Raw genomic sequence first — 25044 nt, forward strand, 5'->3', positions numbered from 1 at the left:
AGGCCTGTGTGGGGCAGGAAGCCCGGGGTGTCGGGGTGCAGGAGGGTGAGGTAGCCTCAGGCCTGTGTGGGGCAGGAAGCCCGGGGTGTCGGGGTGCAGGAGGGTGAGGTAGCCTCAGGCCTGTGTGGGGCAGGGAGCCCGGGGTGTCGGGGTGCAGGAGGGTGAGGTAGCCTCAGGCCTGTGTGGGGCAGGGAGCCCGGGGTGTCGGGGTGCAGGAGGGTGAGGTAGCCTCAGGCCTGTGTGGGGCAGGGAGCCCGGGGTGTCGGGGTGCAGGAGGGTGAGGTAGCCTCAGGCCTGTGTGGGGCAGGGAGCCCAGGGTTTTGGGGTGCAGGAGGGTGAGGTGGCCTCAGGCCTGTGTGGGGCAGGGAGCCTGGGGTGTCGGGGTACAGGAGAGTGAAGTGGCTTCAACTTTCTGTTAAATTGCTGGCATCAGCTCCCGACACTGGGAGCGGGCCGTAGGGAACCCCAAACCTGGGGTGCAGCATTTCACTATCAGGTGAATCAGAACCGCTGGCTCCAGAGCTTGAGCCCCAGCCCCACGGGCAAGTGGCCTCCCCCACCCGTCTGCAGACTCTGGAAGCTCAGCTGAGTCCCCGCAATTCACTTATGCTGGATCTTGCAAGGACAAGGAAGTGTTTTATTTATTGACAACAAAAACATTTGTAACATAATTCTCTCTTCAAAACAGAGAACCCTACAAAATACACAAAGCAATCTCTATTGGTGTTGACCCGGGGACACTCGCAGCCGGAAGGGGGGCTGGGACTGGGAGGGAAGCCAAAGACTATTTCCGTCTAAAAAAACAAGAAACTGCCTTAAAAAAGTAGCAGTGTTCTACTTGTCAGTAGCTATGCTCTCCTCTCCTGTGTTATGAACACGGAAAACAGAAAACAGCACCTGTGAAAACACATTTCAGCCGCATCTGTCAGAGATGCGGCCACGGGGCATTCCAAGCCCTGCTCCAGGAAGGTGGCTGCCACGGTGGCACTGGGGAGCTCCCTTCCACTCCCCCAATGATGGAGAACCACAGCTCTCTCCCCTCGCTGGTAGGTGAAGAACCTGGGAATCAAACACAGCCATTAAAAACATCTCAGGACTCAGCAGCTGCCACACAAAGTCACAGTCACATGTGCTGGGGGCCAGCGGCTGAGGTCAGAGAAGGGCATGGCCGGTGACCAGACAGGAGCCAAGAGACAGATGCTATCACCATGTGGCCCTAGTAGATGGACTCTGGGAAACTTTTTTTTTTTTTTTTTGAGACAGAGTCTTACTCTGTCACCCAGCTGGAGTGCAGTGGCACAGGCTCCGCTCACTGCAACCTCTTCCTCCCGTGTTCAAGTGATTCTCCTGCCTCGGCCTCCCGAGTAGCTGGGATTACAGGCATGCACCTCAATTTTTTGCATTTTTAGAAGAGACGGGATTTTGCCTTGTTGGCCAGGCTGGTCTCGAACTCCTGACCTCAAGTGATCTGCCTGCCTTGGCCTCTCAAAGTGCTGGGATTATAGGCATGAGCTACCCTTTCCCTTCTCTTTCCTCCCTACCCCAATACAACCAAAGGAGCCAGCACCTAAGAGAGGGAAGAGGAGGTGGGGTGTAAAGAACAGACCACTTTCCAGTCAGACTTCCAGAACCATAGGCAATGGGAGAGAAGTAAGTAAAGACAGGTGGTGGCCAGGTGCAGTGGCTCACACCTGTAATCCCAGCAGTTTGGGAGGCCAAGGTGGGTGGATCACTTGACATCAGTAGTTCAAGACCAGCCTGGCCAACATGATGAAACCCCATCTCTACTAAAAATACAAAAATTAGCCAGGCATGGAGGTGGGTGCCTGTAATCCCAGCTACTTGGGAGGCTAAGGCAGGGAGAATTGCTTATACCCAGGAGGCAGAGGTTGCAGTGAGCCAAGATCCCACCACTGCACTCCTGCCTGAGTGACAGAGACTCCATCTCAAAAACAAAAAACCAAACCAAACAAAAAACCAAACCAAACGAAAAACCAAACAAACATTTCTGTAACACGATAAGAAAATAATACAGCTCAGCCAAAGCCAGCATGGTGTTTAATGGTGGAGCCAGCAGCAGCTCCATTACACTCATGAGGCACGTCTGTCGCTACTAACCCTGTTCTGGAAGCATGCACCCCCCACCATCAGACAGGCTCTGAATAAGACACGAGAGGAGGGCCAGGTGCGGTGGCTCGCACCTGTAATCCCAGCACTTTGGGAAGTAAAACTGGGGGGATCACCTGAGGTCAGGAGTTCAAAACCAACCTGGCCAACATGGTGAAACCTTGTTTCTACTAAAAATACAAAAATTAGCCGAGCATGGTGGCGGGTACCTGTAATCCAAGCTACTTGGGAGGCTGACGCAGGGAGAATTGCTTATACCTGGGAGGCAGAGGTTGCAGTGAGCTGAGATCGCGCCACTGTACTCCAGCCTCGGCGACAAGAGCGAAACTCTGTCTTGCGGTGGAGGAAACAAACAAACAAAAAATACAAGAGGAGAAGATAAAATGACCATTACCTACATATGGTATCGCATGCCTGGTGCATGCAGTGAAGCTGCTGATAGAACTCACAGAACTAATGACAGAGTTATCAAAAATAACTAAAAAACGTCGGAAAGGTGTTTGATTACAGAGAAACAAATAGGCAGTTTACAGAAAGGCCACCTCAGTCTGGAAACATGTGAACAGAGGCCTGGTCAGGGACCTGCCAATGCTAGTAATGAGATCCTATTTGAGATATACCAACCTGGCAAATATTAAAAAGTCTGGCCGTCCAAATGATGGCAAAGTGACGGAATGGAACCTCTCAGACACTACCAAGGGCAAACTGGTACAGCCACTGGAGAGGTCAGTCAGGCAAAGACACACCCATCACAACCAGTGATAGGACTTTGACTGTCAGAAAAGTCAGGCATGAGGATAACTCCACGACCATGTTTCTGTCTGTCTATCTAATCTCTATCTACCTACCTACCTGCTAATCACTGTTAAAGCTATTTCCATATCCTGACAGAATGGAATGCTATCCAGCTACTTCTTTTTTTTTTTTTTGAGACGAGTCTCGCTCTGTCGCCCAGGCTGGAGTGCAGTGGCGCGATCTCAGCTCACTGCAAGCTCTGCCTCCTGGGTTCACGCCATTCTCCTGCCTCAGCTTCCTGAGTAGCTGGGACTACAGGCGCCCGCCACCACGCCCGGCTAATTGCTTTTTGTATTTTTAGTAGACACGGGGTTTCACCACGTTAGCCAGGATGGTCTCGATCTCCTGACCTCATGATCTGCCCACCTCGGCCTCCCAAAGTGCTGGGATTACAGGCTTGAGCCACCGTGCCTGGCCTGCCACTTCTTAAAAAGTAACACAAAAAGGTAGCTCTTTTTGTGTTAACTTAGAAAACACCCAAAATGTAATAAAAATATATTCTAGTACAAAATGTATAATTCTTTTTGTGGGCAAGTTACATACACACTCACATTCTTTTTTTTTTTTTTGAGATGGAGTCTCACTCTGTCGCCCAGGCTGGAGTGCAGTGGCATGATCTCGGTTCACTGCAAGCTCTGCCTCCTGGGTTCAAGCCACTCCACTGCCTCAGCCTCCTGAGCAACTGGGACTACAGGCACTCGCCACCACACCTGGCTAATTTTTTGTATTTTTAGTAGAGACGGGGTTTCACTGTGTTAGCCAGGATGGTCTCGATCTCCTAACCTTGTGATCTGCCTGCCTCGGCCTCCCAAAGTGTTGGGATTACAGGCATGAGCCACTGCACCCGGCCAGCATGTGGCATTTCTATAATTCAAAATTAAGTACTACCAAAAAATTGGAGGGCGGGTACAGGAACAGCAGAAAGATGTTCATTGTCAAGCCTGGGTAATGATATATGGGTAGTGATCATGTTATTTTTATGTTTATGTTTATTTTTATTTTTTACCTTTGGAGACATTTGAAAATGTCCATAATGACAAGTTTAATAATTAGTGAAAAAAGAAAGTTTCAATCTAGGGTGTGTCCCATGAAATGACTTTAGGAATAAACCCTAAAATCAATATTCTCCGGGCATGAATGTAGATGGGTGGAGATAAACTTCAAGCTCCCTTCAGACGAAGGGATCCCACGAGGTTCTGGTAGTTGAATTTTCAAATCGGAGCCAATAAAAAGTAACACTTTAGCATAAACGAGAATGCACCAACATAGGAAACCTCAACTTACATTTCATTTTGAAAACCCAATATATGTAGCATACAGAGGTGCAAAGTCAGAAAAAAGCTGTATCCGTGGCTCAAGAAGAAACAAGCCCGGAGACTGACAAAGACAATGGCAGTCAGGCTCAGGCAGGGAACACAGACAAACGTCCACAGCCGACTCCAGCTGAATCCATTCCTATGAACCAGGCTGCTTCCAGGGCAGGCGGGCCCCAGGCCTCGGGAAAAGGCACAGGGACCGTGAACTAGAAACCCAAGCAGCAATGCCAGTGGTGTCCACTATAATTGTACAACATAATGAGCAGTAATCAAAGAAGGGTGTGAAATGTAACAGAGAAGACAGAGGAGTGATGTAATCGCCGAGGCTGCAGAGCCCAGGATGTTTCTGTCAGAAATCTGAGGACAAAGAGCTGAGGATCAAGGCTCAGCAGGTTCCGTTCCCACGGTGGCGGTGGGTGTTGCATGCCAGCCTCAAGCACTTCCCTGTACCCTGCAAAGGGGAACTAGAGTCAACTCAGCCATGAACATCATCCAGTGAGAAGACTCTGGAACCTTGCATGGGTCACTCAGCCCTTCAAAAACACTGATCAAAGTTATGGCTGCCTCTTCAAAATCCCAGCAGATGAACCAGGGCTGTACGTAGTAAACGTGGAGATTGAAAGACCTTCCTGAAACCACTCAACTGGTTCCCCTTCCCAAAATGCATTACTCAGCCAATCTCAAGAACCAAATCTGGATATCTCCAAAAATTCCAACTTAGGGGAAAACTTTTTTAAGGAGTCCTCGCCCCTTGGGACTCTGCTGTGACACTGGCCAGCCCGCAAGGTGGCAGTCCTCTGGCCTGCTGGGTCCTCCACCCGCCCCTTCCACCCCCTCCAGGCAGCTGCTCAGAGCCGACCCTCGCTGTGGGGCCTCCCCAACTTACTTCTCCCCACCCACCCTGGGGCCCTGGCTCTCTGGTGGCCACTCCATGCTGACTGCTGCACTTCCCACAGTCGCCCTCGTGGTCCTCCAGGCTCTCTGCTCTTCCCTTGGCCACATCCCCCTGCAGGGTGTGCGATTACTTCCCCACTGTTACAGCTGGCCACCTAGTCCCATGAGAATATGCATGGAGCTGAGTGGTCTGGAGCCCACCCCTTCCAGGCTGACATGGAATGAGAACGCTTGCAGGTGCCTCCCGGTTTTGGGGGTGGGCCAGGCCTCACAGTATAGCTTTGCTGCACTTCCTCCAACAACTGCAGCTCACCACCACCAGCTGCCACCGTGCTGTGACACATGGTCAAAGAAGGGTCAAAGTGCCACCTCAACTGCTACCCTTGTTTAAAAACAAGGTTTAGGGAGGCCAAGGCAGGAGGATCACTTCAGGCCAGGAGTCTGACACCAGCCTGGCCAACATGGTAAAACCTCGTCTCTACTAAAAATAACAAAAATAACCTGGGCGTGGTGGCACGCGCCTGTAATCCTAGCTACTGGGGAGGCTGAGGCAGGAGAATTGCTTGAACCCGGGAGGCAGAAGTTGCAGTAAGCCGAGGTCGTGCCACTGCACTCCAGCCTGGGCAATACAGTGAGACCTTGTCTCAAAAAAAAAAAAAAAAAAAAAAAAGAGGAAAAAAAAAGAAATACTGTGGGTAAATCAGAGAAATAAATTCAGCATATGCTGTTGGAAAAATGGCACCAATGGACTTGGCTTGATGCGGGGTTGTAGCAAACCTAGCATTTGTTAACAATGTAAACAACACAGCAATCCTCAAGTGCAGTAAGCAAACAGCAGAAAGATGAGGTGAGCTGTGTCCATCAGGCCCCAGCCACCAGAAGGGAGCACGAGAAAGGAAACGTTCTGAAAGACGGCTGTCAGGATGATCTCATCGGGGACGGAAAGGATTAAGCCGAGAATGCTGAGGATGCAGAGTGCTGAGTTATCTCTACATTGGCAAGATGCGTAGTCCCCAGCAGATGCTGATCTGTAAGAGGGTATGAGAGATGGGAAAATGCCCCCCAAGATGTCCTTGTTCCAATTCCCGGAACCCATGAATACATTACCATACATGGCAGAAGGGATTTTGGGGTTAAATGAAGGATCTTGAGCTGGGCAATTATCTTGGTCAGCCCAGTGTAATCAGATTCTCGTTAAGAGGGAGGCAGGAGGGTCAGAAAAAGAGGAGGAGACAAAATGACAGGAAGCAGAGGGGAAAGAGGGGCTGAGAGAATGAGAGATTCACAGAGGGGGTGAGGGAGGGAGAGACAGAGAAATACTGGAAGATATGCTGCTATCTTTGAAGATAGAGGAAGGGGCCACTAGCCAAGAAACGCAGGCAGCCTCACTAGGCCATTTCTTGGAGAAGCAAAAGGAAGTTAGTGCAGATTTGCTCACATTCATGGCCATGATACTCAGCTCACCAAAAAAATGAAGCTCTATGACCTCAGGATGCAAAACATTCTGGAGATGCCCCTCGGTCTGCCTCTTGCTGCCTTTTTTGTTTGGGCTGATGCTGACAATGACTGTTGTGGGTGCTCTCACAGGGACAGGCAGACCACATCCTTCTCACCTTGTGAATGTTTGAGCAACCTCTGATCTAGAGAGAACTTTTGTTCATAGCTCTTTACTTCTTTTATCTATTAGATTTGAAAACCCTTCTCTGGGTTCTTGAACCTCTGAGGCTTAGCCCAGTTCATCTCAGCTTCAGTCAGTAACAGCTACAACCGAAGGTCCTGAGAGCATGATCAGCACCCGCAGAACAGGGGTCAGCCAGCAAAGCTGGCGGGGGCTCATGCTCTTCCTAGAAGGTACAAGGCACTGGCTGCATGTCAATTCCGTATTACTTAGGCTCACTTCTTTCTCTCACTGCCCGTACACTTAATTATCCAGGCTGGTGTTTCGGATTATGTATGCTTGGAGGCAGGACTTATGCACCTAATGAACTCGAGAAATTAAAAACAGACTAAGCCAATATCTGACGGTCTTAATGAAGCATAAACAACTCCACAGTGACCTTAAAGATGTGCCTGCTCCATGGCTGGGCGCAGTGGCTCATGCCTATAATCCCAGCACTCTGGGAGGATCACTTGAGGCCAGGAGTTTGAGATCAGCCTAGTTAACATAATGAGACCCCATCTTACAAAATAAAAAAAAATCAGCAGGGCCTGCTGGCACATGCTTGTAGTCCCAGCTATGCAAGACAGAGGTAGGAGGACTACCTGAGCCCAAGAGGCTGCAGAGAGCTATAATTGCACCACTGCACTCTAGCCTGGGTAACATAAGAGACCTTGTTTCTCTCTTAAAATAAAAAAAGTGATTCAGCTTCACCCTACAGACAATGAAATCAAGGCCCAGAGAGGTGAAATGACTTGGCTAATGTCATAGCAAGAGATAAAACTGAGGATCCAAACGTTCTGTCTTTCAGCCCCATCATGAATCATAAAGGTCACGTCCATGATGGTGGATGATCAGCGAAAGGAGCCCAGTTATCTCCAGGAGTTTAACTTAGCAGCTCTCATTCATACCTCATCCGCAAAGAACACAGAATCCACAACAGTAAATCTTAGCAGGAAGCAGGGTTTAGGCCCATCACGGCTGCCAAGAGAGGATGTGGAGAGGGAACGAAGGGCCAAGGCAACCCTTCCAGGGGAAATGCCTTCCCAGGAAGGGGTATGATGAAAAGGCAGCCACCGAAGTCGAGGTATTTATAGCCACACAACAAAGGGATGACTTCAGGGACACCTCCAGAGCTGGGAGAAAAGGCATTTCACAGATACGCAGAAGATCAAGAGCCCCGGTCACACAGTTTGCCTGGACCACGGCACGGCCTTCATCTGACAACAAGAGAATGCCTTCCTGGCCCAGATGCCCTGCAGAAAATGCAACGCCATTTTGAGGAGGAAAAAAAATAGTAGAGGCATAGGGAAAAAATTAATTACAAAAATCACCAGGTGCGGTGACTCACACCTGTAATCCCAGCACTTTGGGAGGCTGAGGCAGATGAATCACCTGAGGTTAGGAGTTCGAGACCAGCCTGGCCAATATGGTGAAACCCCGTCTCTACTAAAACTACAAAAATTAGCTGGGCGTGGTGGAGCATGCCTGTGGCGAAGGTTGCAGTGAGCTGAGGTCATGCCACTGTACTCCGGCCTGGGTGACAGAGCGAGACTCCATCAAAAAAAAAAAAAAAAAAAAAAGGAAAAAAGAAAAAAAGAAAAAGGAAAAATTAATTATAAAAATATATTTAAACAAGTCTTTATTCAGGACTCAGAAGTGTCTCAGTGGATGCACGAAGTAACTCTGAAAGACTCAACACTGGATAGTTCTTAATCTCTTTGGGAAGAAGGGGATCAAATAGATTCCCTGCCTAGATCCAGTCACATACCGTGAGAGATGATGATCTGCTCCTGGGGTTTTCTGGCAACTGAGCAGGACAGCCGGGTCACAGGAAGGCTATTTTGGAACCAGGGAATCCCGGGCCCCACAGGCCTCCTGTGGCCTTGGCGCTGGCACCGGGCTGAGGGCCCACTGTTCCGGGGCTCACTTCAGGCCACCTCTGAGCCAGGACCAAACCCCAGAATCTCAACAGACCAGAGTGTACTCTCCACAACCTGGCCTTTACTTCCACTGGGGCCTCCTGGGAGCTGCTCTGACTTTCCAGAAAACATTGTTTTTAGTCTGTTAAGATCCTCTTTCCCCAGGGCTGGCTAAGTAGCAGGGCTCAATCCTCTACAGCCCAAAGGCTTCAGCTTCTCTTCAACAGAATAAGTAAAGGAGGGGGAATTTCCTCAACATCTGAGAGAAGGACAAAAGTGCACGGCCGCCCCAGGGTCATGCGCCACCTGAATAAAGCAGCTGAATACGTTTAAGGCTTCAGGCACCATCTGGGGCTTAACATTTCAAATCCAATGAAAACGCTCAGTTATTTATATACGCAGAGGCCTCCTCAGGGAAAGGGCCCTGATTCACTAAGCTTTACTCCTTCCCCAGTCTGAGGCAATCATTCTTCCTCACAAGAATGTCAGGAAAGTTAAGTGGGTTTACAGACATGATAAAGCACTACAAACATGGGACGACGCTTCCACTCTGGCCGCACATGACGATGGACTGGACTCTTTATTCATGGCAACACGGGATTCTAGTAATATACCAGTACCTCTTAAGCTGCACATCGTCGTGCTGTTAAGGAGTCTGTGGCCGGAGAGCAGGGGGTGGACTGTGACATAGTCAGAAGTATATATTTGGTCTCTATCCCTTTCCTGGCACACAGTTCCTAAAACCCCCAGAATCTCTGAAAGGATGGGTGTTTCTTTGTATGCTAATGACATGACTGGTAGCTGGGGATTCTTAGACAACCTCAGAAAGCGGGCTGGTTGCCAGGGAACCAAGCATGGGACTAGGGAAGGGCTGAAGCAACCTTCAATTGGCAATCACCAAGGGCCAACCATTTCTGTGCCAGAAAGAAGGTTTGGAGAACTTCCGGGCTGCAGAACACCTGTGGGTGCTGGCGCATCCCTTCCCTCACATCATGCCCTGTGCGCCATCCCATCTGACTCATCGGTATCGTTTTTTTTTGAGATGGAGTCTTGCTCTGTTGCCAGGCTGGCGTGCAGTGGTGCGATCTCACTGCAACTGCAACTTCCACCTCCTGGGTTCAAGAGATTCTCCCGCCTCAGCCTCCCAAGTAGCTGGGGCTACAGACGTGCACCACCACACCTGGCTATTTTTTTTTTTTTTTGTATTTTAGTAGAGATGGGGTTTCACCATGTTGGCCAAGATGGTCTCGATCTCCTGACCTCATGATCTGCCCACCCTGGCCTCCCAAAGTAAGGGATTACAGGCGTGAGCCACTGCACCTGGCCTTTTTATTTGTTTATTGAGATGGAGTTTTGCTCTTGTTGCCCAGGCAGGAGTACACTGGTGTGATCTCGGCTCACTGCAACCTCCACCTCCTGGGTTCAAGTGATTCTCCTGCCTCAGCCTCCCGAGTAGCTGGGATTATAGGCATGCGCCACCACACCCGGCTAATTTTGTATTTTTAGTAGAGATGGGGTTTCTCCATGTTGGTCCGGCTGGTCTTGAACTCCTGACCTTAGGTGATCCACCCACCTCGGCCTCCCAAAGTGCTGGGATTACAGGCATGAGCCACCCTGTCCGGCCACCCTTTTTTTTTTTTTGAGACAGGGTCTCACTCTGTCACCCAGACTGGAGTGCAGCGGCACAATCTAGGTTCACTGCAGCCTTGACTTTCCAGGCTCCAGCAATCCTCCTGCCTTAGCCTCCCAAGTAGCTGGGACCACGGGCACACACCACCACATCCGGGTGATTTTTGTATTTTTGGTAGAGAAGGAGTTTCATTCACCATGTTGTCCAGGCTGGTCTTGAACTCCTGATCTCAAGTGATCTGCCCACCTTGTCCTCCTGAAATGCTGGGATTACAGGTTTGAGCCACCATGTCTGGCCCGTTTGTATCTTTTTAAAAGCTTCTGTAATAAACTAGTGACTATGAGTAGGTGTTTGAGTTCTCAGCACCATTCCAGATGACTCAACCCAAAGGAACAGGTGTGAGAACCTCTGATGTATATCCAGTAAGTAAGAAGCAAAGGTGACAACCTAGAATTGTGACTGGAGTCTGAAATGGGGTCAGTCTTGTGGAACTGAGCCCTTAACCTGTGGAGTATGCACTAAATCCAGGTCAAGTGTCAGAGCTGTAATGTAGGACACTGAGCTGCTCTGTGTTGTAGCTGAAATGGAGGACACTGAGCTGCTTTCAGAATTGGTTGGAAAACCCCTACATGTCTGGTGTCAGAAGTGAAAGGTTCTGGAAGTCCTGAGTGTTGTGAATGAGAGTATAGAAGGAAATAGGCTTCCCTGCTATACAGGGAGGACGTGGGTGGAGTCATAGAAGGAAACCTTGGCTTTACGTTGGTAATTGTTAAAGCCGGAGGTTGAGCACATGGGGGAATCTTAATATTCTTCTCTTTAGTTATGTAACTGAGATTTTTTTCAAAGAAGGGAAGAAAAGTGTAGTATTATGAAAAAGATCTGAGAAGAGCTCTTAGATTCAAAAATTTGACTGCTGAAATCAAAATGGAAGAGTTGGAAAATTAAGTACATTTCACAAGGGAAAAAAAAAGATTTTAAGGAGACAGAATAGAAGATCCCTGAAGAAGGTCCAACTTCCAAACAATAGGTGTCCTGGAACAAGATGACAGGGAATAAAGAGGAAGACATGATTAAAGAAATAGTACACAGGAATTTCTCAGCTCTTAAAAGCTTAAGCCTCTAGAAGTAAGGGACCTATCTAAAGGACTTGAGCAACAGGAAATGCCTGGACATGCTACTATGGAATTTTAGATGAATCAAGAATAAACAGATATGGCTGGGTACTGTGGCTCATGCTTGTAATCTCAGCACTCTGGAATGCCAACAAGGGGGCATCACTCGAACCCAGGAGTTCCAGACCAGCTTGGGCAACATGGTGACACCCTGTTGCAACAAAAAATAAAAAATTAGCTGGACATGGTGGCACGTGCCTGTGGTCCCAGGTGCTCAGGAGGTTGGGGAGGGAGAATTGCTTGAGCCTGGGAGGTTGAGGCTGCAGTGAGCTATGATCGTGCCACTGCACCCCAGGCTGGGTGACAGAGCGAGACTCTGTCTCAAAAATAAAAACAAAGTGGAGCACAAGAGATACTGTCTTTAGCTGTATGAAGCCAAGAACATCAGTATTGAGTATATTATTTTTGTTACAATAATCTAATAGAGGATCTACAAGTAGTAATGTAAGAGAGGAAAGAGTTATATTATAGCAGGAAGTCAACAGATAAATATCCAAAACATAAATCAAGAAATGGCAAAAGAACCATAGTACTGAGCCCTGTGGAAGACTCTCCAGAAGAAACTGAAATTCAAATCGGGGTCCCTGTGTATATGCAGCATTTGGCTCCGGCTCTATCACTTAGGAGCTCTGCAACCTTGGCAATGACATGGCTTTTTCATGCCTAATTCATCAACTGTAAAATGGGGTCATATCTACATTATGCAGATCTTACATTAAAATATTAACACATGTAAAACATGTAGAAGAATACCTGGCATTTAAAAATGAGTAATAAAAATTTTGACCAAAATTAATAAAAATACACTAAGAAAAAAGTAATAAATGCTAGGTGATACTAGCAAAACAACCTAGAAGAAAAATGTTATGATAAACCAAAAGAATGACAGCCACGCCTAGGCAAACTGACCATGTGGGTGCTCACCTCACCCTGCACCCCCACTCCTGCCAGGTAACCCAAGACTCCCTCAAGTTCTGGCTGCCCCTGATGGAGCTTTCCTAGTCACTCCTGGTACATGGGGACCAGCCCTGGACTCCTGGTTCTGGCCCCTGCCCACCCACCTCTGTTAGCAGATGGCTGACACATCACTAAAGTTGCCCTCCTCCACAATCAGTGACTTCGGTTAGGGCACCTTCAGACCCTCGGGCACTATGGTCATGCTCCCTCAGGTAAGCTCTGGTTTGTCATGAGAACTCTTCACATGAGAACCCTACTGTCGGTTCCAGATGGGAGGCCACATGCTCCTGCTACCTTTCCTCTCTTGCCAGTAGGTTCACCTCCAGGTTGCCATCACCTCTCACTCAGACACCTGCCACCTGATAGACCTGCCAATTTAAATGTGTCCCCACGCTGCCCCTTCAGCCCCTCAGAGCAGCTCAGCTCTGGCTAGGTCTTCCCCTCCTCTATAATGCCCTACAGAATGCCACCCACGTTCCAAGGAGGCCCCAAATGAAGGGACGATATCAGGAGCTCTCACAACTCCCTCCCAGGGCCCCTTGGGCCCATCCCCCAGGCCTGGCTCAGCAAAGCCTCTCTCTGATCAGGGGCGCTCCCCCACAGCCCACTCTTGAACACTGTCATTTAATGGACTTGTCTTGTTGTCCCTGTTTAGACTCCCAATCCCTGCAGGTCAGGGCTGCAGAAGTGGTACTGGACCTCTTTCTATATGCCACACAGCATCTAGAGTGCCCCACAACAGTTAGCTCCCCACAGGGATGGCTGGAGACAGTGAGGAAGGTTGGCCACGTGGGGCAGGGCAGGCATGGCTTTCCCCCATTTGGAATGTTGTTTCCTTTGGCAGCCATTCCTTGCATTTGGTATGTTTGGGACCAGCAGGCAACAAAATCTTCACCTGCTCTTGAACAAGGCCTCTCTTGCTACTTCCTTTCCTCGGGTGGTGTTTTTTGATGCTAAGTATAAGATGTCATATTTCATCTCTGCTGCATGCCTTGGGGATGGGAGCTGCTACCTCTGCCTTGAAGGTCTGCAATTGCCTGATGGTAAAAAGGACCAGGAAGGTGATCTACTTTCTCCCTTCACCCACCTCTCAGGCCCTCCAGTTCTGCTCAGACAGACCCTAACAGAGACTACACCAGCTCCCGAGATGCCCCACAGCCCTGTGGAACACAGTGGAGCGGCCCAGGAACAGATGTTTCCCCAAGGCCATTCCCCAAAAGCAGTCAAAAGTGGCCCCTTCTACTGTGTACTCCATGGTGGGAGAACTCATGGTAGGACATTTGACTGGTAAATCTCTTATCAGGCCAGATTCTGTCTTCCTATTGTGTTGGCTTACTGGTCCTGACCTTTGGAAACCACAGAACAAATTTTACCTGTTGTATGTTAACCATTTAAACGGTTGAATATAGCTATAGAGCTCCCTTTACAGCTCCTTTCCAGACACAGTAAAATGATCACAAGGGCCTCAGATACCAGCATGTCAGGATAGGAAGGACAAAACACAAACTCCGATTCATGGGGTTCTACATACCCCCAACCAGGCCAGAGTCCTGCCCAGGATCTTTCAAACTGGAGTTCTGGTTGGGGCAGGAAGAGGAGGGAGGCATGGGGTACAGAACTCTCACTCCATTAGGGAGGAGGCTGCAGAAAGGGATGCATGGGCACTCCCTATGGAGGGAGGAAACAAAGCTGAGGGGAGACTGAATCCCTAAGGCCCTCAGAGCTGCCTGGTTGCTGCCTGCCCAAGGACTGCCAAACTCCTCCTCAACTCTGTGAGCCACTCCCAGGACCCCCTTCTGCAAATTTTTTTCTTTTCCTCTTCTGGCTGATGCTAAAGATGGGTTTCTGTCCCTGGCAATACCGAGGGTCCGACAGCCAATCCCAGACCCAGCCTGAAGGATTTTCATTAGAGGCTGGTCTACTGCTTCGGTTATTTCACATTTAGTCCAACCAACATTCCTGAGCACCAATCGTGCACCAGGCTCCAGACGCTAGAAAATGCAAAGATGGAAAAGGCATGCTGTCTACTATAGTCAAAGGCTTAGAGCACATAATTAATAATTAAGAGAACACTCGTTCCACTGGAAGTAATCTTACAAGTCAGTGGTATCTAACATCTAAGATGAAAAGAACAAAAGTTAAAATTGTCCAGGTGCAGTGGCCCACGCCTGTAATCCCAGCATTTTGGAAGGCCAAGGCCGGAGGATCACCTGAGGTCAGGACCAGCCTGACCAATATGGTGAAACCCCGTCTCTACCAAAAATACAAAACTTAGCCGGGCGTGGTGGCACACACCTGTAGTCCCAGCTACTCAGGAGGCTGAGGCAGAAGGATCACTTGAATCTGGGAGGCGGAGGCTGCAGTGAGCCGAGATTGCACCACTGCACTCCAGCCTGGGTGACAAGAGGGAGACCCTTCTAAAAGAAAAAAAAAAATTGTCCTGGTTAGTGACAACTAGGCTGTCAAGATGACTGGATTTTTAGCTTCTTTTAAATGACTACGCCACAAATACTACAGAAAAAAAGGGGAGCAGGGAGAGCAAGGACACAAAAGCTAAAACTTATCACAACTGTGACAGCAGTGGCAATATGACCATGGTGGCTACTTTCGAACACAAATACAGTCGTTGCTGATAGTAAGACAAATGCTCAAGTTGGAAATATGTAGGACACCATCTAAAGATCAGCAACCTCCAGTGCTACAGACTGAAAAGGCTGGGAGGTAAACATGATGCAGAGGAAAACTGTTGCCCAGCTGGGCTGCCCAAGCAGGGTCTGGGATGGACCCTGGCAGAGCTGGGTCTTCATTCATGATGGGACTTGTGGGGTCACAGTCCAAAATGTTTGGCAAACAGTCACTGCCCTTCATCTTTACTCGATACTAGAAGTGGCCAAACAAGGGAAGTCCTCTGGCTCACATCTCAGTTCTGAAGACCTGCAAATATGTACTCCAAAGGCCCCTGAAAGACCTGAAGGCCGGGGTTCACAGGGCCAGCATCAGTGACGAAGGCAACGTTTACCTGTGATGCTGATGGGCGCATCTGAAAGTGCAGATAGCAGCAGTTTATGGACTGCTGTGAAAATGTGGGAGATGAATAGGCCTTTTCACTGCCTCCTCCTCTCAAGCCCCTTTTGTAGGGAGATGGAGGAAGCAACAAAGGAGAGATTTATCACCATGAGCCCGTTCAGCAGCTGTTTTCTTGTTGTTCCTTGTTTAACTTCTCTCAGGAGAGAGGAGAGTTATCTGTGCAGCTAAGCAGGTGTTTCAGGCAGGTGATTTTGTTTCCATTAATTTTATTAAATAGTAGACCAGACTGGAGGGTTCAGACTGGAGGGTTTATCTCATGCACTTAGGAACTCCCGCCCCGTGCCTGCGAAATTACTAGGTGTGTGCTCGAGAGGAATGTTATATGCCGCTCCCTGTTGCTTTCAGCATCTTCAAATCTCTAACTCTAATAGGAAGCAGAATTTAAGAGCCACAGCCCATCCCTACCCTGCGACACCCAGATCTTGTCTGCTTTAAGTAATGTGTTAGAGACACAGTCAAGTTGGAGGCTTTTGAGTTCTCAGGAGAAAGAAGATGAAGAGAAGCTTGACATGTCAAAGCCCAGCTCTATCAACCATCACATTCATGACTCTACTCATAGTCTCATGTTATAAGCAATTGCAAGAGAGTTTCACATAAAACATGGGGAAAAAAAGTTTGTTTGCTTTTTGTTTTTTGTTTTTTGTTTTAAAAAAACAGAGTCTTGCTCTGTCGCCCAGGCTGGAGTGCAGTGGCGTGATCTCGGCTCGCTGCAAGCTCCGCCTCCCGTGTTCACTCCATTCTCTTGCCTCAGCCTCCCAAGTTGCTGGGACTACAGGCACCCGCCACCACGCCCAGCTAACTTTTTGTATTTTTAGTAGAGACGGGGTTTCACCGTGTTAGCCAGGATGATCTCCATCTCCTGACCTCGTGATCTGCCTGCCTCGGCCTCCCAAAGTGCTGGGATTACAGGTGTGAGCCACCGCGCCTGGCCAACAAAGTTTTTTAAAAAAATAAATTTAGGCTGAGCACCGTGGCTCATAGCTGTAATCCCGGCTCCTCAGAAGGCTGAGGCAGAAGAATCGCTTGAACCTGGGAGGTGGAGGTTGTAGTGAGCTCCACTGCACTCCAGCCTGGGCAACAGAGTGAGACTCTGCCTCAAACAAACAAACAAACAAATAAATAGCGCAAGGCCCCCTGAACCTATACATTTAACCCAAAGGTCTTGGCGAACTTTATTCTCACGGGGAAGGCAGGCATGCAGCACGTGCATCCTGCACTACCGTTGTGTTGTTTGCTAGAGCAAGGAACTTGTCTACCCCTTGTCCAGCCTCAGCTGCAGACAGCCACCATTCACCCAGGGGCGGAGGAGAGCAGCACGCTTCTCCATCCTGAAGCCTGTGTGCCACCCCAGCCCTTTGATTACCTTCAACTTTCTCCGGCTGTAGAACCATCGCCACAGCGCGCGAACATGCGGTGCCACATTTCTTTCTCTTTATCCACATAGTCCCTGTAATCGCTGGAGAGGGAAATACATACTCATTAGAGGAGGTCTGTGTTTGGAGGAGGTGACATCTGGTGGCTGGAATTTTCCACTCACATCCAGAAACACTGAAAATTCATCAGGACTCAAACTGAATCGGGAAGGATGGAAGTAAGCTGGAGAAGTGGGGAGGCAGGGAAAGCTCCCACAGTTGGCCAAGGAGCCAAGCCCCTGGACAAAAAGCCTGTAATTGGAAAGGACGGCCGCCTTGAAGGGCAGGTGCCTCTGGCCATGAGGCTCCAGGCTGAGTCTCACCAAGTGACCCCACACCCTCAGCAGCCTCTAACCTCTCCTGATTTTCTCACTAAAGAATGACCAGATCTGACAGGATACTTTTAAATACCAGAAATGAAATTGCTGGCAAGTCCTAAAAGGCTTGAAATGTAACCTAAGAGATACTCACATCTCAGACACTGATGCCAAGCAAGATATAACTAGCAATCTGGACTGAATGTTTAATATTAAGATAAGTAGAGAATTTCACTATTAGAGAAGAACATATACCTTAAAAGCCATGTACCTATTACCAAGTGATGGAGTTATGGGGGACTTCTCTTTATACATAGATACTTTCAGAGTTTCTACAATGAACACAAAACTTCTATAATGAGAAAAAATTACATCACGAAAAGACTGGTGTGCTTAGTCATGTGGGTAACAAGGAGGTCAATCTATGGGTATGAGTCAGACCCGAAAGGCCTGTTCCTGGTTGCACGAGGACCTATGAGGAGCCTTCCTGCACTTGGTTAGGAGCAGTGGTTCTTGGTGGAGCACGCAGGGAAGAGCACACCAGAAGACTCTTTTTAAGTGACACCAGGGCCGGTCGCGGTAGCTCATGACTGTAATCCCAGCACTTTGGAAGGACGAGGTGGGGGGATCACCTGAGGTCAGGAGTTTGAGACCAGCCTGGTCAACATGGTGAAACCCTGTCTCAACTAAAAATACAAAAAAAATTAGCCAGGCGTGGTGGTACACACCTGTAATCCTAGCTACTTGGGAGGCTGAGACAGGAGAATCACTTGAACTCGGGAGGCGGAGGTTGCAGTGAGCTGAGATCGTGCCATTGCACTCTAGCCTGGGTGACAGAGGGACTCCATCTCAAAAAAAAAAAAGAAAAAGTTACACCCTCCCACCTCTCTAGGGGGTGCTTATTTGTGGTAGGGGAAACAGAAAGGTGGGCGATGAAGGAGATGTATAGTTTGGCAGTCTGTCCCACCTGCTTGCTGGGAACTGCTGGTGCAGCGCACTGCTAAGCACTTCAGAAACCCAGCTGCAGAGGGGGTTGCCTCCTAACACTCTGGGCAACACCGCCAGACCATCCTTTACCCAGGTGGACAGACCAGAGTCGCAACCCCACCCATCTCCTCTCATCATGCTCCTGCAAACACAGCTCACCTAGCCAGTTTCTTCAGCTCGTTATTGATGTCGTGATTGAAGGGTTGCTCCCTCTGGGCTCGAACTAGAAAATCCCGGGCCTTTTGATACTCAGTCAGGAGAAGACAAGCCTGTCCCAAGGAGAGAACTTTAAAAGCACAGTTAGAAAAGACAGCATCTGGCTGGTGCGGTGGCTCACGCCTATAATTCCAGAACTTTGGGAGGACAAGGTGGGCAGATCAGCTGAGGTCAGGAGTTTGAGACCAGCCTGGCCAACATGGCAAAATCCCATCTCTACTAAAAATACAAAAATTAGCTGGGCGTGATGGTGCACGCCTGTAATCCCAGCTACTTGAGAGGCTGAGGCAGGAAAATTGCTTGAGCCCAGGAGGCGGAGGTTGCAGCGAGTCGAATTTGCACCACTGTACTCCAGCCTGGGCGACAAGAGCAAAACTCTGTCTCAAAAAAAAAAAAAAAAAAAAAAAAAAAGAGCATTTATGCAGTAGCTGAGTTGAGCACTCCTATTACCTTTTTCTGGGTGTTTATTCCCAAGTCACTGGCTTCCCACTCACCTGTCCACACCTGAAGAGGGCCTTGGCATTCTTTTGGTCAATGATCAAAGCCTGCTCTCCATAGCGCAGGGCTATGGTGGGTCGGTCTAGCTTCAGGTATGTAAAGGACAGGTTCAGGAGAACAGGAAGCTTGGCGGCCTCCACCAGGTGCTGCTCTTCAGAGGGTGCTGATCGCCGGCGCAGAAGCAACAAGGCCTGTGCAGAGGCAAGGCAGACGCTCAAGAGGAGTAACAGCCTTACCTACAAAACCCTAAGCAATCCACACACAAAAACTATCAGAGCTAAAAACTGGCTGTTATAGGTTGTAAGACACAAGATCAACCTAAAAAGTCAGGTACATTTCTTCTTTTCTTTTCTTTTTTTTTTTTTTGAGACCGAGTCTTGTTCTGTCGCCAAGCTGGAGTGATCTCAGTTCACAGCAACCTTCGCTTTCCAAGTTGCTGGGACTACAGGTGCGCATCACCATGCCTGGCTAATTTTTTCATATTTTAGTAGAGATAGGGTTTCACCATTTTGGCCAGGATGGTCTTGATCTCCTGACCTTGTGATCTGCTCACCTTGACCTCCCAAAGTGCTGGGATTACAGGTATGAGCCACCACACCCTGCCAAAAGTCAGGTATATTTCTATGCTCTAGCAACGAACAATCCAAAAATGAAATTAAGAAAACCACTCCATTTATAATAGCATCAAAAAGAATACCATAAGTAGCAATAAACTTAAAACAAATGATACACTTGCACACTGAAAACTACAAAATGTTGTGGAAAGAAATTAAAGATGGCCAGGCACAGTGGCTCACACCTATAATTCCAGCACTTTGTGAGGCTGAGGCAGGCTGATCACGAGGTCAGGAGATCGAGACCATGGTGAAACCCCATCTCTACTAAAAATACAAAAAATTAACTGGGTGCAGTGGTGTCGCCAAGCTGGAGTGATCTCAGTTCACTGCAACCTCTGCCTTCTGAGTAGCTGGGAGGCTGAGGCAAGAGAATGGCGTGAACTCGGGAGGCGGAGCTTGCAGTGAGCTGAGATGGCGCCACTGCACTCCAGCCTGGGTTACAGAGTGAGACTCCGTCTCAAAAAAAAAAAAAAAAAAAAAAAAGAAATTAAAGATGATTCAAATAAAATGGAAAAACATCTCATGTTCATTAATTGGAAGACTTAATATTAAGATGGTAATATTTCCCCAACTGGTCAACATATTCATGCAACCCTACCAAAATTTCAACATCCTTTTTTATAGACAGACAATTTGATTAGATAATTCATACGGTGGCCAGGTGCAGTGGCTCACGCCTTTACAATCCCAGCATTTGGAAGGCCAAGGCGGGCAGATCACCTGAGGTTGGGAGTTCAAGACCCGCCTGGCCAACATAGTGAAACCCCATCTCTACTAAAAATACAAAATTATCTGGGCATGGTGGCAGGTGCCTGTAATTCCAGCTACATGGGAGGCTGAGGCAGGAGAATCACTTGAACATGGGAGGCGGAGGTTGTGGTGAACCGAGATTATACCACTGCACTTTAGCCTAGGTGACAGTGTGAGACTCCATCTCAAAAAAAAAAAAAAAAAAAAAAGCCATATGGAAATTCAAGGGACCCCGAATAGCCAAAATACTCTTGAGAAAGAACAAAGTTGGAGAACTCATATTTCCCAATTTCAAAACTAAAAGAAAAAAAATAAACAAAAAAAGAAACTTCCTAAAGTCACAGTAATTAAGACAGTATAGCACTAGCATAAGAACAGACATGTAGATCAATGAAATCGAACACAGAGTCCAGAAATAGATTTTTATATCTATAGTCAACTGATTTTCAACAAGGGTGTCCAGACCATTCAATGGGAGAAAATAACTGTCTTTTCAACAAATAGTGCGGGACAAGAGGCTATCAACATGCAAAAGAATGTTTACCTCACACTACAGGTAAAAATTAACTAAAGTGAAGCATAGCCCTAAAAGTAGAAGTTAACACTCTAAGACTCTGCACTCGATTCGGCAGCACGTATACTAAAAACTGGAAAGACAGGGAGAAGATAGGTATGGCCCCTGTGCAAAGATGACATGCAAATTCATGAAGCATTTCATATTAAAAAAAAAAAAACTATCAGACTTTAGAAGAACACATAGGTGTAACTTTTTGTGACCCTGGATTAGAAAACGGTTTCTTTTTTTTTTTTTTTTTTTTTTTTTGAGACGGAGTCTGGCTCTGTCGCCCAGGCTGGAGTGCAGTGGCCGGATCTCAGCTCACTGCAAGCTCCGCCTCCCGGGTTTACGCCATTCTCCTGCCTCAGCCTCCCGAGTAGCTGGGACTACAGGCGCCGCCACCACACCCGGCTAGTTTTTTGTATTTTTTAGTAGAGACGGGGTTTCACCGTGTTAGCCAGGATGGTCTCGATCTCCTGACCTCGTGATCCGCCCGTCTCGGCCTCCCAAAGTGCTGGGATTACAGGCTTGAGCCACCGCGCCCGGTCAGAAAACGGTTTCTTAGATAAAACACCAAAAGCACAAATAACCAAAGAATTAGACTTCATCAAAATATAAAACTTTTGTGTTTCAAAGGACACTACCAAGGAAGTGAAGAGACAGCCCACAGAATGGCATAGAGCATTTGCAAATCCTGTATTTGTTGAGGGTCTAGTATCCAGAGCACATCAACAACATTTACTCCTCAGTATAAAGACAAATGACCCAATTTTCTGATACGCATAGACTCTGAATAGACATTTTTCCAAAGACAGACAAATAGTCATTAAATGCATGAAAATATGTCCAATGTCATTAGTCGTCAGGGAAATGGAAATCAAAACCACAGTGAGACACCACTTCACCCCCGCTAGGATGCCTCACTTTAAAAATATAAAATAAGTATTGGTGAAGATGTGGAGAAATTGGAAGCTTCGCACATTACTGGTGGGAATGTAAAATGGTGCAGCTGTTGTAGGAAAGTTTGGCAGTTCCTCAAAAATCTTGACAGTTCCCACACGATCCAGCAATGGCACTCTAGGCACATACCCGAGAAAACTGAAAACATGCGTTCACATGAGAACTTGTACATAAATGCTCACTGCATCAGTCATAATAGTCACGAAGTGGAAACAACCCACATGTCCAACTGATGAATGGACAAAGAGCAGCAGAGCCATCCAACGGAAAAGCAGCCTTACAAAAGAACGAGGGACCAGGCGCAGTGGCTCATGCCTGGAATCCCAGCACTTTGGGAGGCCAAGGTAGCGGATCATCTGAGGTCAGAAGTTCAAGACCAGCCTGGCCAACATGGTGACAACCCATCTCTACTAAAAATACAAAAATTAGCCAGGTGTGGTGGCGGGTGCCTGTAATCCCAGCTACTTGGGAGACTGAGGCAGGAGAATCGCTTGAATCCGGGAAGCGGAGGTTGCAGTGAGCTGAGATCATGCCATTGCACTCCAGCGTGGGCGACAGAGACTCCGTCTCATAAAAAAAAAAAACACAAAAAAGAATGAGGTCTGTACATGCTACAACATGGAGGAACCTCAAAGACATGCTAAGTGAAAGATGCCAGCCACAAAATGACACATATTTGACAATTATAGTTACACGAAATGTCCCGAATAGGCAAATCCATAGAAACAAAGGAGAACAGAGGCTATCTGGGGCCAAAGAATTGTGAGTTTCATTTCGGGGTGAGGAAAATGTTCCAGAATTAGATAGTGGTGATGGCTGCACAACTTTGTGAATATACTAAAAACCACTGAATTGGACACTTTAAAAGCACGCATTTTATGGTATGTGAATCATATCTCAACAAAAAAATAGTAAAACAATAAAAATGGGTGAAGGCAGAGCCTGCACTCCCTGGGACTCCATTTGGAAGGTGCAAGTAGAGTGGAAGAATTGGAAGGCCGGGGGCGGGGGGCTCATACCTGGAATCCCAGCACTTTGGGAGACTGAGGTGGGCAGATCATCTGAGGTCAGGAGTTCAAGATCAGCCCGGCCAACATGGAAACCCCGTCTCTATCAAAAATACAAAAAATGAGCTGGGCGTGGTGGCGGGTGCCTGTAATCCCAGCTACTTGGGAGGCTGAGGCAGGAGAATCGCTTGAACCCGGGAGGCGGAGGTTATAGTGAGCTGAGATGGCACCAGTATACTCCAGGCTGGGAGACAGAGCATGACTCTGTCTCAAAACAAAACAAAACCAAAAACAAACAAACAAACAAAAAAACCCAAAAAACAGAAGAACTGGAAAATGTGTCAGGAGATGGCAGCACAGGCAGAAAGTCATGAGCCTTCCTTAGTCTTCCCTTCCATCTCTAAACTCTGGGCATTCACCAGGCAAGTTCCCATCAACTGTCTTCACACCTACAGAGTGGATTCGGGTCCCGTTCACATCACCAGCTGGAATCTCACGCCTGAACCTGCTCTCATACCCAGATGAAATCGTGAAGCAAGTTGTCACCTGGAAACAGTTTTCTACAGGCCCGCTTACCTGCTCATTCCCATGAGTGATCAAAATTGAAAGTAACACATTCATTTCCCAGTTATTCCTTGGTTTAAAATTTTTTCTCATACCAGGAAGCTTCAAGTAATTCCCTTCTTCTGTTTCCTTGATCTCTTACATATACAACTTCATCAAGTCTAACCATCCATTTTGTGGAAGTACTTCCAGAGCTGCTGCTTCTATTTGCACAACTCACAACTGCTTTAACACATTCCTGGATCCTGTTAATAGGTTTAGGCGCAGCACATCCAGTACAGTGCCTAACATGAAACAGATCCTCATTAAAATGAAGTTTGTCATTTGACATGTCCTGCACACAGTGGTATGATGGTACATGTTTAATAGCCAGCTCTCGGGGGGAGGCGGAGCCCTGCTTTGTAGTATTTGCCTATTCCTGTGCTGTAAATATTCCTACCAGAGCTGATTTCAAGCTACCAAAGTGACATTAACCAGGGCACAAAACTCCTGAAAATTTTACAATTGAAATTTTGAGTTTTCACGAGCTCCAGCACAACTACTACCTCTTCCCCGAACATGACTTTGATCAACACACTCTTCCTCAGTGGTTCCCTGCCATCCACTTCATCAAGTCCAAATCCACCCACGCATATTTGAATGTCTTCCTGAATGTGGCTGCCTCCTATGATTCCTTAGATGTAACCTATATTTCTGACTAGGAATCTACCAACTGTGGCCTGAATAGGTTCTGATCACTTCCGTACCTTTGCTCATGTTTTTTCCTGCCGAGAGTTTATGGTGGAAGGGATAAGACAGCTCTCAGGGATCTCTTTTATAAGGCCACTAACTCCATTCATGAGCATTTCATCCTCATGACCTCATCACCTTCCAAAGGCCCCACCTCCTAATATCACATAGATGATTAGGTTTCAACATACACATTTTGGGGAGACACAAACATTCAGACCATAGATATTGGTTAGCTGTTGGAACGGCATTTTATCTCCCTAGATTCAAATCCCTTGAAAGCAGGAACCCCAATACTTCTTGTGTGACCCAGAAAATGCTGAGCAAAAGGTGGAGACACAGTGGTGCTGACAATGTCAGTCTACTGCTCCAAAGACAGAAACTTTGCACTAGGAAAAGACATGCAAAACCTCTAGCTCAGCAAGGCAGGCTCCACACACATCCCTACTTTCTCCATCCCTAAGGGACTAAGACAGGCAGTACTCCAACATGAGCAAAGGACAGGAAAAGGACCAATAAACCCAAGGGGTCAGGGTGGGTGGCAGTGTGATGACTTCACAGAGTGGTGCCAATGTAAAAGGGACTGGTCTGCCCCTCAGAACCTGGAAAGACCTGGGAACCGATGGAACCAGGAATTAGAGCTATCTGGTGGGGCTGAAAAAAGGAGGTCAGGTAAAATGTTCCCCCCACCCTCATTGCCCCTATGTGTCCAGATGGCCTCAGGAATCACGAGGTCTACTTTCTGGGAAAATGGAACCAATGAGGCCCTTGACTTGGGGGCAGGCTGGAGCAGACAGAAGGAAGGTAAGTATACTGGTAACGGGGCTATGAAAGGGAATCTCAATACCAGACAGTGAGAACCTCTGTCTCGCAG

General features: G+C 47.8%; 1 protein-coding gene and 1 non-coding gene across 2 annotated transcripts in view; one reads left to right on the forward strand and one right to left on the reverse strand.

The window, feature by feature from the left end:
* Positions 1–616: 616 nt before the first annotated feature.
* FKBP6 (FKBP prolyl isomerase family member 6 (inactive)) overlaps positions 617–25044 on the reverse strand; it is a 29994-nt gene continuing 5566 nt past the window's right edge. The window contains exons 6-9 of the mRNA XM_037990493.2: positions 18984–19178; positions 18433–18542; positions 16921–17013; positions 617–1059 (exon numbers count right to left, since the gene is read on the reverse strand). Coding sequence (XP_037846421.1) covers positions 16923–17013; positions 18433–18542; positions 18984–19178 — 396 coding nt within the window. The 3' untranslated portion in view covers positions 617–1059; positions 16921–16922. The remainder of the gene's footprint in view (positions 1060–16920; positions 17014–18432; positions 18543–18983; positions 19179–25044) is intronic.
* LOC119621403 (U6 spliceosomal RNA) lies at positions 20971–21078 on the forward strand. The gene has a single exon (XR_005237965.1). It is a non-coding gene; the product is annotated as a U6 spliceosomal RNA (small nuclear RNA).

The sequence above is a fragment of the Chlorocebus sabaeus genome, chromosome 28, assembly GCF_047675955.1.
Source record: "Chlorocebus sabaeus isolate Y175 chromosome 28, mChlSab1.0.hap1, whole genome shotgun sequence".
Classification (NCBI taxonomy): domain Eukaryota; kingdom Metazoa; phylum Chordata; class Mammalia; order Primates; family Cercopithecidae; genus Chlorocebus; species Chlorocebus sabaeus.